General features: G+C 42.4%; 2 protein-coding genes across 5 annotated transcripts in view; one reads left to right on the plus strand and one right to left on the minus strand.

Moving 5' to 3' along the window:
* Positions 1–3,253, minus strand: part of LOC106581009 (tyrosine-protein phosphatase non-receptor type 23) — a 29,990-nt gene extending 26,737 nt beyond the window's left edge. The window contains exon 1 of the mRNA XM_014162665.3: positions 2,761–3,253. Coding sequence (XP_014018140.3) covers positions 2,761–2,844 — 84 coding nt within the window. The 5' untranslated portion in view covers positions 2,845–3,253. The remainder of the gene's footprint in view (positions 1–2,760) is intronic.
* A 10-nt stretch (positions 3,254–3,263) lies between these two features.
* Positions 3,264–8,744, plus strand: LOC106581037 (GA-binding protein subunit beta-1). 4 transcript variants are annotated; one of them, XM_014162714.3, is made up of 9 exons: positions 3,264–3,405; positions 4,261–4,368; positions 4,568–4,735; positions 4,944–5,141; positions 5,398–5,530; positions 5,693–5,773; positions 5,963–6,127; positions 6,934–7,052; positions 7,140–8,744. In XM_014162714.3, exons 2-9 carry the CDS (start codon positions 4,261–4,263, stop codon positions 7,605–7,607), a joined length of 1,440 nt encoding a protein of 479 aa, XP_014018189.1. In that variant the 5' UTR covers positions 3,264–3,405; the 3' UTR covers positions 7,608–8,744. The 4 variants fall into 4 exon arrangements, with proteins under 4 accessions (XP_014018189.1, XP_014018218.1, XP_014018208.1 ...); XM_014162743.3 differs by having other exon boundaries at positions 3,265–3,405; positions 5,398–5,503; XM_014162733.3 differs by having other exon boundaries at positions 3,265–3,405; positions 4,947–5,141.
* The last annotated feature ends 3,545 nt before the right edge of the window (positions 8,745–12,289 follow it).

Genomic DNA, 12,289 nt, shown 5'->3' on the forward strand with positions numbered 1-12,289 from the left:
GTGGGTTGTAGACTCCGTCTCATGCTACCACTAGAGTGAAAGCACCGCAAGCATTCAAGAGTGACCAAAACATCAGCCAGGAAGCATAGGAACTGAGAAGTGGTCTGTGGTCACCACCTGCAGAACCACTCCTTTATTGGGGGTGTCTTGCTAATTGCCTATAATTTCCACCTGTTGTCTATTCCATTTGCACAACAGCATGTAACATTTATTGTCAATCAGTGTTGCTTCCTAAGTGGACAGTTTGATTTCACAGAAGTGTGATTGACTTGGAGTTACATTGTGTTGTTTAAGTGTTCCCTTTATTTTTTTGAGCAGTGTACTTTATTTACATAAGTATTCAAACCCTTTGTATGAGACTTGAAATTGAGCTCAGGTGCATCCTGTTTCCAGTGATCATCCTTGAGATGTTTCTACAACTTGATTGGAGTCCACCTGTATTAATTTCAATTGATTGGACATGATTTGGAAAGGTACACACCTGTCTATATAAAGGTCCAAAAGTTGACAGTGCACGTTAGAGCAAAAACCAAGCAATGAGGCCGAAGGAATTGTCCATAGAGCTCGGAGACAAGATTGTGTTGAGGCAAAGATCTGGGGAAGGCTACCAAAACCTTTCTACAGCATTGAAAGTCTCTAAGAACACAGTTGTTTCCTTCATTCTTAAATGGAAGAGGTTTGGAACCACCAAGACTCTTCTTAAAGCTGTCCGCCTAGCCAAACTGAGCAATCGGGGGAGAAGGGTCAGGGAGGTAACTAAGAACACGATGGTATCTCTGACAGAGCTCCAGAGTTCCTCTGTGGAGATGGGAGAACCTTCCAGAGGACAACCATCTCTGCAGCCAGACGGAAGCCACTCCTCAGTAAGAGGCACATGACAGCCCACTTGAAGTTTGCCAAAAGGCACCTAAAGGACTCTCAGACCATGAGAAACAAGATTCTCTGGTCTGATGAAACCAAGATTGAACACTTTGGCCTGAATGTCAAGAGTCACGTCTGGAGGAAACCTGGCACCATCCCTACGGTGAAGCATGGTGGTGGCAGAATCATGCTGTGGGGATGTTTTTCAGCGGCAGGGACACTAGTCAAGATCGAGGGAAAGATGAACGGAGCAAAGTACACAGATCCTTGATGAAAACCTGCTCAGGACCTCAGACTGGGGGCGAAGGTTCACCTTCCAACAGGACAACGACCCTAACCACACAGCCAAGACAACGCAGGAGTGGCTTTGAAATGTCCTTGACTGGCCCAGCCAGAGCCCGGACTTGAACCTGATAGAACATCTCTGGAGAGACCTGAATCTGCAGAGAAGAATGGTAGAAACTCCCCAAATACAGGTGTGCCAAGCTTGTAGTGTCATACCTAAGAAAACCCGAGGCTGTAATCACTGCCAAAGGTGCTTCAACAAAGTAGTGAGTAAAGGGTCTGAATACTTATGGAAATGTGATATTGACGGTTTTTTTTCATATATTTGCAAAAATGTCTAAACCCGTTTTTGCTTTGTAATTTTGTGTGTAGATTGAGTGAAAAAAAATATGATCCAGAATTTCTGTCCTGTGTGATTTATTTGGCTATGGCTGACAAATATATTTTGTTGAAGACAGATATGATCCATTTTAGAATAAGGCTGTAACTTAACAAAATATGGAAAAAGTCAAGGGGTCTGAATACTTTCCGAATGCACTGTACGTGCATCACATGTAATCTGCTCAATTTTAACCTGGATGACAAATACATGATCAATCTGTTTTAACATTGAATCCGAATCGTATCAACATTCCCTGTTGGCTGGACTGGGAGGAGTTGGCCTCCAAATGGCTCTGGAGCAATCCCATCATGCCCTGCTGTGGTAAGTATTCTCCGGTCACTGATGAGTCTCTAATAAGCAGCTACTTATAGTCAGACTCACTGGAGCCACAGTCTGTAGGTAAACAAGACCATTATTTGTCCTTATCACAAGCCACGCACACACTCCAACATAATATCTGTCTTCAACAAAATATATTTGTCAGCCATAGCCAAATAAATCACACAGGACAGAAATTGTGCTGTTAACAAACTCCAACTGCACTGCTAGTGTAACAGTATATAGCTTCCGTCCCTCTCCTCGCCCCTACCTGGGCTTGAACCAGGGACCCTCTGCACACATCAACAACTGCCTCCCACGAAACATCGTTACCCATCGCTCCACAAAAGCCGCGGCCCTTGCAGAGTAAGGGGAACAACTACTTCAAGGTCTCAGAGCGAGTGACGTCACCGGTTGAAACGCTATTTGAGTGCACCCCGCCAACTAGCTAGCCATTTCACACCGGTTACACTAGTCTAAACAATGGAACTCTATTATTCTCTCTTCATTCCTCTCTTTTTTCCCCCCTTAATGACAACTGACAGGGGTGTGAACATACAGGATTCCAACCTGCCAGACTTGCCTCTATATCAAAGCAAACTGGTTCAGGGTGCATGTGACAATGACATTATTTTTAAAGACTATCTATTTGTTGTGACTGGGGTATCTGACACATTAACTACATGTTGACATAAATAGCTAACTAATTATCAACTTAGCTAGCTAACTGTAAACAAATGCGATTGTCATGGCTGACACAGCTAACCCGATACTAGCTAGCTAACTACCTTTACTTGATGCGTCAGGCTAATAGCCTCGATACTTATGATTATCTTACGTAATCCTTGTCTGCTTGACTTCCGATCTCAACTGCCCGACAGTGCCCTGTTGTCCCACTCCCTCACCCATCTCACCTGCCTCACCGACGGGCTGAACTCGAACTCCCCTGCCTCTTTCAGATCCAGCCAGATCATTGGCATACGGGGGACCGCCTCCATCGCGGCCAGCGACTGAACCGAGCCTGAGTTAAAGTGACTTCTATTTAAATATCACTTCAGCAGTTTTGAATTCAGCGGATTTCTAACTATATTGTTTCTTATAATCCCCAAACAACTGTGTCATGTCTCCATTTACACTTCAACAGGAAACGATGGATGCTAAGGGACGTGACGCCAGAAGGAATGTTCCAGTGCGCAAATGTTTATGGGAAATGTAGTTCACTATATTAGATCAGACTGGTTGTTTCACCAGAGGTTTGAATTTGAAACATCTAGCTATATTCAGTATCTTTTGTTAGGCAATAACTACATTACATAATAGTATATATTATGTAAAGTGATACTAATGTCTCTTATCATCATGTTTGAGCGTGGGAACATTTTTGCAGCACACTACAAACTATTACCACTTCCTGTGTGCCTGGCCGCCATATTTGATTCTGCAAAAAATATAAATATTATGATGTTTGTTTAGCTGTCTAGAAGTTACGAAAGTGTAATAAACACACATTCGGCGGCAGAATTTAGAAGAGTTGCACTTTTAGCGAACGACTAGCTAAGGTAAGCAACACTTGAAACCCTAATCCATAGTTAGCTGTAGCTAAATATCAACAAACCGTGTAAAAAAAAAAAAAGCTCTGCAAACTTAGCTAGCTATCTAACGTTAAGCTAACGAGCTAGCTACTTGTAAAACTAAGTCATTGACATGGTTAGCTGTCTATCTAGCTAGCTATCTTGCAATGTAGCTAAATGCCCAAAACGCCAACGCGAAATACTATTAAGATGCTATTGACTATGTGTCTGGGATATGCTCTTTTTGAAGTCTTGTGAAAATCAAAGCCATCTTCAGTTCTGAATGCTAGCAATAATAGTGCGGATGTGGAAGTAGCCTGATTTGGTGCCCACTTTGCCATCCGTAGTTTCATATTCGACTTCCACCGGAACATAACACCAACCAAGAATCAAAGCTTATATTGTTGATTGTTACATTATTATATGTATTACTAGTTAACGAGAAAAGTTCAAGCCCAGCTAGTTGAACTGTGCGATCATTCAGTGTTTCTTCAGCTAGCCTGTGACTTGACACTGTATTTTAGCTAAATAAATAATTTCACTTTTGCCAAGTTGGTTCTTATTGCTGCCACAATTTCACATGGGTTCTGACTACGATTGCTTCAAATTTACACAAACGGAATATTTCCTAGTACTGCAATTTGTCCTTCAATACAACCATCAACATTACACCAATAAAACACATTGCTGCAACATGTTTCACAGAGCATAAACAATTCTATTTTGGCAGCAAAAACCTTTCTCTAGAGACTTTTTAGCAGTGCCTGACTTATATTCACTCAAGGGGTTTGTCTTATTGTTTTGACACTCTTATGCAAAAGCACTCTTTCTGTCTCCCAGTAGATGTCACTGGTGGACCTGGGGAAGCGGCTGTTGGAGGCTGCACGGGCAGGGCTGGATGATGATGTCAGGACCCTCATGGTCAATGGAGCTCCCTTCACCACTGATTGGGTAAGGGTCTCACTGTAGGGATACTCACATCTACACAATTTATGATTTCACACCTCATGTAGCCTAACACAGAGATATTGTTCCTCAGATGTCTTGCAGTACATCACAAATCTACCTATGTTGCAGTGCTGGAGTCTTTCACACAATCCAGACAGTGTTGTAGGGACTGGGTCCTCATAAACCAAACCGTGTGTTCTAGCTGGGGACTTCCCCGCTCCATCTAGCTGCTCAGTACGGACACCACTCCACGGCTGAGGTGCTTCTCCGAGCAGGCGTTAGCAGGGATGCCCGGACCAAAGTGGACAGGACCCCACTACACATGGCGGCCACGGAGGGCCACTCCAATATAGTGGAGCTGCTAGTCAGTGTAAGGGCAACCAAATGTAAAGCTGACAGTATTCAGCTGTTTATATGAAAAACATAATAGTTCTATTTTTAGTAAAGTGACTGACAAACAAATGTTATTTCATTCATGTTGAATGTTCACCACCCACATTTTGGAATCAAGGCTACCAGTCTCACCTTCCTATCTCTTTCCCACTACTGGGGGGGGGGTGGCGTGCTGTGCTCCCTAGCAGAGCGGAGCGGACATCAACGCTAAGGACATGCTGAAGATGACAGCCCTGCATTGGGCGGCCCAGCACGGTCACAGGGAGGTGGCAGAGCTGCTGCTCAAATATGGAGCAGACGTCCACTCCCTCAGCAAGTTTGACAAGACGCCCTTTGACATCGCCATGGACACTAGCAACACTGAGCTCATGATACTGTTACAGGTGAAGGGACTGTGTGTTTTGTTTTTATATGGCTCTGATGTTCATTTGTTTTCACAAAAAGGCCCTTATGTCTGTATAAGAAGAAGTGAACACAGATTTTTTTCTTTATCTAAACACATGCAAGTATGTGTTCTTATCACTGGTTTATGTAACACGTGTTGAACTGTTAAACTGGTTGCCCAGTATGTGGGAGGAACTGTATCTGTGTTCTTGTGTTAGATAACATCTTCAAGGTGTGTTTTGTGTATGTACACAGGATGGCATGCAGAACCAAGTGAACATGAACCCAGAGCCCCAGTTCATCATCTCCTCTGCTGGAGTCGTGAACTTCTCTGACCTCGTCAACACCACCGCCAAGTCAGGTATGGGCAACTGGAGCACAGGTTACAGTAAGTTAGGTACAAATTAAGTAGAGGTATATCAAATCAAATATAACTCACTGACATTTATAATTTATATAAATGGGGAACCTTAGTTACCACCTGACCTTACCCAAGACACTTCTAAATGGGATGACTTGATTGAGGTTTTTCATTGTCTTATTATTCCAGGAGAATCTGTCTCTACCACCTCAGTCCTGGCAACACTGGCAGCCCTGGCAGAAGCCTCAGGTCCCATGGGTAAAAATGCAGGTAAGTGATGTCTTTTCATAACCATGAGGATAACACTACAAATTACTCTGCGCTACTCATGTTACAATTAATAGTACTTTGATCTATATCATATTCTATAAAATGATAACTCTCTGTACATTAGGGCTAACTCAGATCTGTATTATAGTTCTTAGACTGCAATGGTAAGTAACTCTATCTTTCCCACAGGCAAATCTGAGGACGCAATCGCTGCAGATTCTGTGGACTCGGCCATTCAGCATGTAGTGGGCGATGGAGGTCAGAGGGTCATCACCATAGTGACGGACCAACACGGCAACCTGCAGCCAGCGGGACTTGGGCAGCAGTTCTTTGTCACTATGCAGGGGCAGCAAAGTAAGTAGGAAACCACATCTATTTATACACTCAGAGGCCAGTTTATTAGGCATACCACCCGTTCACGAAAATGGTTCGCTCCTACAAACAGTAAGTCGGGTGCCTGTAACTTGCTATGAAAAGCAGGTAGACAGGCATCGGGGCATTCAGTTACTGTTTGATTGACTGTTAGAATGGGCAAAACGAGTGACCTATGCAACTTTGAGCATGGTATGATTGTCGGTGCCAGGCTCACCAGTTCCAGTATTTCAGAAATGGCTTTTCCTGGGCTTTTCACGCATGACAGTATCTAGGGTTTACAGAGAATAGTGCAACAAACAAAAAACATCCAGTTAGCTGCAGTCCTGTGGGGAAAAAAACTTGTTGCTGAGAGAGGTCGAAGGAGAATGGCAAGAATCGTGCAAGCTAACAGGCAGGCCTGAAACAGGCAAATAACGGCGCAGTACAACAGTGGTGTGCAGAACGGCATCTCGGAACGCACAACTCGTCGATCCTTGTTACGGATGGGCTATTGCAGCAGACGACCACACCGGGGTTCCACTCCTATCAGCTTAAAAACAAGAAAAAGCTTATTGATAGTTCCCTTGATACCAATTGAGCAACATTTGAACGCCACGACTTGTAGAATACATGCCCTGAAGAATTCAGACTGTTCTGGAGGCAAAGGGGTGTCGACCCAGTACTAGATAGGTGTACCTAATAAAGTAGCCCCTGAGTATGTTTATTTAGTTTACATTGTGCTTATGTCAGCCTTTTTCAAGACTTTACAATTAATGCATTCATGAGTTTGTGTTTTGTTTCTGTAGTGGTGGCAGTCCCGGCTGGTCAGATCACAGAGGAGGTGGTGGAACAGGAGCCTTATCCCTCTCCTGCACGCAAGAGGAGAATAGAGCCTGCAGCCATCCTAACCAGACCCAAAGACAAGGTCAGCACAGGTCCCCATATTTGTGGCTTGGCATAATATTCCGAAATAGTTTCTCTCTTTCTTACTGTGTGTGTCCATTGTTCTCAGAATGCGAAGTCAGGGGACAGCAGTCGGGAGCAGCTCCAGAAGCAGCTGCAGGAGGCCAACCGGAAGGCCCAGGAGTACCGCACACAGCTCCTACAGAAGGAGCAGGAGGCTGAGCAGTACCGCCTCCGACTAGAGGAAGCCATAGAGCAACAACAGAGCAACAATACCAGCAATGCTACCGGTTCTACCAGCACAGGTGTCCAGGAGGTAGAAGAGGAGGTGGTCCAAATGGAAAAACAACATGAGACAGAGGAGAGAGTTGTAGAGGAGGACAAAGTGGAAGGGGAAGAGGATGTCCCATTTCCGGAAGAAACCATTCTTGTTAAAGTGGAGGAGGAGCTGGATTCAGGGGAGGGAGAACAGATAACCGTGGATGATACCGAGGAAACGGAGAAGGCTTCAACTAAGTTCACAACGACCCCCAAACGGGGGAGAGGGAGGGGACGAGGACGTGGAAGGAGGCGGTAGTCACGTGTCCCTCTGTTCTCTTAGTGTTCTCTCATGATATGTCTTGTTTTATGCTTTTATATTAATATTAACGGTTATTACTTGTTTGTTATTTTAGAACGATAACGTTGTACTTGTATTTGTAACTAGGTTTTGAGATTATTTTATTTACTTGCAATACTTTTGATGAAGAAGCCATTGGCGAGCACTTGTAAGCTAATGCTGAGCCCTGTGGGAGGACTTAAGGATGCAGATGGCTCCACAGTGTACAAACATTTCTGTGAATTTAGAGAAAGTAAGAAAAGGTATGTTTGCATAGGAGTGTAAATACTGCAATGTGGGTTTGATTGCACTGTGCATTCGTTCTCCTAAGAATAAGGTTTGCAACACATTCTAATATAGGATATTCAATCCCCAACATTTCTGGTTCCTGTCTTCAGCGTCATGTTTAAAATAAAATCAACTTGGCTCAAGTGTATAGTCCTAACTGAGAAAATGTATCTGATTCTTCAGAAAATGTTCTCCAAGGCTGGCTAAGTTCTAGTTATTTGCGTACCTGTATGTGTGAGTGTTTGGGCATGTGTGGGTGAGGTTGAGGTGTGGGATATCGGTGTTTCTTTGCTAGATGGCCAGCTTTCTTAAATCAGTCTTGAATATCCTATTCTAGTACTATTTTAGCTGCAGACCACTCAGACACTAAGATACTGTAGGTTTTCATTTTTTGTTTGAAGTAGTGTTAGAGTTTAGAGTTAATGTGTAAGTTAATGTTATTCTTAAGCTCTTATTTTTGTTCCTTTTGTAATTTAAAGCATTACACTCTGTATAGATCAGCATCTGTCAATAGACATTGATCTGTCATCGCAGTCCAGTTTAAACTAATACTCTCTCTAAAATATTGTTTACATACGCTCTCTTTATATGGTTGTTAGTTTGACACTATGTCCTCCTATGTGCTTTTATAATGTTCATAAAGAAACACTATCAGAGGTTATCTTCCAGTTGGTTAGGAGAAGAAAAATTAGAATTTTGCTACAAAATAATGTTAGTGAGGAAAATATGGGAAATTGTTGAATTGTTTTCTATGTGGAATACCCCTTTCTTAACAAATGTATTTTTAGAATTCAATAAATAAACAGTTATTGTTATTCTATCCATGCATGCTACTTGTCCTTTTGATTTATTTATTATATGACTATTGCTCATCGACAAACTGCATCTACATACACTGAGTGTACAAAACATTAGGAACACTTGCTCTTTCCATGACAGACTGACCAGGTGAACCCAGGTGAACGGTATGATCCCTTATTGATGCCACTTGTTAAATCCACTTCAATCAGTGTAGGTGAAGGGGAGGAAACAGGTTAAATAATGATTTTTATGCCCTGAGACATGGATTGTGTATGTGTCCCATTCAGAGGGTGAATGGGCTAGACAAAAGATTGAAGTGCCTTTGAACTGGGGATGGTAGTAGGTTTCCCGTGTGTATTAAGAATGGTCCACCACCCAAAGGACATCCAGCCAACTTGACACAACTGTAGGAAACATTGGGGTCAACATGGGCCAGCATCCCTATGGAATGCTTTCGACAGCTTGTAGAGTCCATGCCCCGATGGGGGGGGGTGCAACTCAATATTAGGAAAGTGTTCCTAATGTTTTGTACTCCGTGTATACCTGCAGGCATATACAATCTTATGTGTTTTGAATTAGTCCTGACTGATTAGTTTTAATGATTTTAATTGGCAAAATGGGGCATTTATTTTTTGTCTCGTTGAGCCTGAGAGGTTTTTTTAATTTCATATTTTCTCTGGAGGACTGCTTAATAAGCTCGTCCAACCTCACCTCTATTTATAGCATTCATTTCACAATGATGTCCCTGGTGACCAATCAGGAAAATTACAAGCAATTTTTTTAAGTGCTTAGCTGTACATGTACATTGTCTATTCTGTTCTTTTATACAGCTTTGATGGTTTCAGCAATGTACCATAGTACATCAGTCTCTCTATGTGGTCATGGTATGAGCTGTGCACCATGTTTCAACCCAAGAAGCTTAGAAGAAAGAAGTAATATGAAGTGCATGTACCTTAAAGGCCCAGGAGTCTTTTCAAAGGATATTGGTTAGATTTATTTTCCCTTTTTACCTACTGGACATGTATCCTGTAGCTAGTTTTCTCTATGCCCATTTCTTCCTCTTGTCAGTAAATGGAGGTAAGATAAATGTTGTACCCAAACAGAGGAATCATTCCCCTGCACTGCAAAATCGATTGTGTAATTCCAATATCCCCTTTAAGTCCTACTCATGGCCATTCCCACTCACGGGAACATTCCCAAGAAAACTGTTTACGGACCATTAAATAAACTTGCATAGATTACAGCAGAAAAACTAAAACAGCCCCTTTGGGAATGAAATATAGTCAGTACATACAGTATATGTAAGGTGGCTGAGCGTGTGTAGTAGACCTTCAAGAGCCACTAAACACACCGATTGGTATGTATGGGGAGGGGGAAGCTGAAAATGTAACATCATTTTCACAATTTCATAATATTATTCCAATCTTATAGTGTGGAAATATACAGTGGGGTCTGAAATTATTGACACCCTTGATAAAGATGAGCAAAAATGAATGTATAAAATAAATCATTCAAATACTGAGGTATATTGAATGCCAAAAAAAGGGGGGAAATTATATTATTTTATACTAATACTCAGAGAAAGAGATTGTGTTTAACAAGTCATCTTTTTTTTCGCAAAAAGGTAGGGGTCAAAATTATTGACACCCGTTTTCAATACCTCACCTTGCAAGGATAACGGCATTGAGCCTTTCATTTTTTGTTGTTGAGAACACATTGGGAGGGATCTTAGACCATTCCTCCATACAGAATCCTTCCAGATCGTTGATATCCTTCGTCTACGCTTATGGACTGCCCTCTTCAATTCGATTGGGTTTGGGTTTCAAGTCCGGAGACAGATGGCCATTGCAAAAATGGTCACGCACACCAGTGGTGGGTTTGGCGTCGAAATGAGAATGCATGAGCAGAAAATAATTCCATACTACTGTAAAATATGGTGGTGGATCTTTGATGTTATGAGGCTATTATGCTTCCACTGGTTCTGGGGCCCTTGTTAAGGTCAATGGCATCATGAACTGTACCCAGTACCAGGATATTTTAGCCAAAAACCTGGTTGCCTCAGCCTGGAGGCTGAAACTTTGCAGCAAGCGGATCTTCCAGCAAGACAATAACCCCAAGCACACATCAAAATCCACAAAGAAATTGATCATTGGCCCCAAAATCAACATTTTGCAATGGCCATTTCAGTCTCCGGACTTGTGGTTTGAAATGTAGACGGCAGTCCATAAGTGCAGACTAAGGATATCAAGGATCTGGAAGTTTCAACTCTAAACCCAACAATGCAATAATCAATAACAATGTAATACTAGGAGAAAAAAAAACACATGAGAAATAAGAATTATGAAGAACACAATAAGTAAGTAATTAAGCATACTTGCATTCAGAAAATATTCAGACAACTTGACTTTTTCCACATTTTGTTACGTCATGTGTGTAGATGACGAGGGGGAAAAAATTATTTAATACATTTTTTAATAAGGCTGTAACGTCACAAAATATGGAAAAAGTCAAGGGGTCTGAATACTTTCCAAATGCACTGTACACGGTCAGTTCCAATACCATATTTACAATGTGAAGGGATACTGGAGTGATGGAGGTAGATATGTATAGGGGTAAGGTGACTAGGCAACAGGATATAAGATAAACAGAGTAGCATCAGCTTGTATGTGAGTGGGTGTGTACGTGTGTGTGGGGCCTGTGTGTGAGCGTACATAGAAACAGTGCAAAAATAAAAAATAAAATTAACATACAAGGTTAATTCAGATACTCAGTGTTGCTATTTTGTTAGCTATTTATCAGTCTTATTGCTTGGGGATAGAAGCTGTTCAAGAGCCTGTTGGTGCCAAACTTGATGCACCGGTACTGCTTGCCATGCGGAAACAGAGAGAATAGTCTATGGCTTGGGTGGTTGGAGTCATTAACAATTTTCCAGGCCTTCCTACCACACCGCCTAATATACTGTAGATGTCCTGGATGGCAGGGAGCTCGTCCCCAGTGATGTACTGGGCTGTCCGCACCACCCTGTAGCGCCATGCGATCGAGGGTGGTGCTATTGCCATACCAGGCTGTGAAGCAGCCAGTCAAAATGCTCTCAATGGTACAGCTGTACAACTTTTGGAGGATTTGAGGGCCCATGCCAAACTTTTTTCAACCTCTTGAGGGGGCAAGAGGCGGTGTCGCGCCTTCTTCACGACTGTGTTTGGACCATTTTAAGTCTTTACTGATTTGGACACCGAGTAACTTGAAGCTCTCGACCGGCTCCACTGCAGCCCCGTCAAAGGATTTTGTATGGAGGAATGGTCTAAGATCCTTCCCAATGTGTTCAACTCATAAAACATTTTAGAAAAAGGCTCAGTGTCGTTATCCTCGCAAGGTGAGGTATCGAAAGGTATTGAAAATAGGGGTGTGAATAATTTTGACCCCTACCCTTTTGAGAAGAAAATATATGACTTCTTAACTGTGCTTGACTTGGATTGAAATTGGTTCCGGTAGTCATTTTGGGTGACGGTACAGTTTATATTTAGGTGCAGGAGCGCCACAATAATTTTGAGCTAATATTCTATAAGAGGAAC

Source organism: Salmo salar, chromosome 02 (genome assembly GCF_965601325.2).
Source record: "Salmo salar chromosome 02, fSalSal1, whole genome shotgun sequence".
Classification (NCBI taxonomy): domain Eukaryota; kingdom Metazoa; phylum Chordata; class Actinopteri; order Salmoniformes; family Salmonidae; genus Salmo; species Salmo salar.

Excerpts from the sequence above, each read along its gene's own strand:
- LOC106581037 (XM_014162714.3), top strand. The coding sequence starts at position 4,261 with ATGTCACTGGTGGACCTGGGGAAGCGGCTGTTGGAGGCTGCACGGGCA. Across the intron at positions 5,142-5,397 it reads AGCTCATGATACTGTTACAG|GATGGCATGCAGAACCAAGT; the intron begins GTGAAGGGACTG and ends GTATGTACACAG. Across the intron at positions 7,053-7,139 it reads TAACCAGACCCAAAGACAAG|AATGCGAAGTCAGGGGACAG; the intron begins GTCAGCACAGGT and ends CATTGTTCTCAG.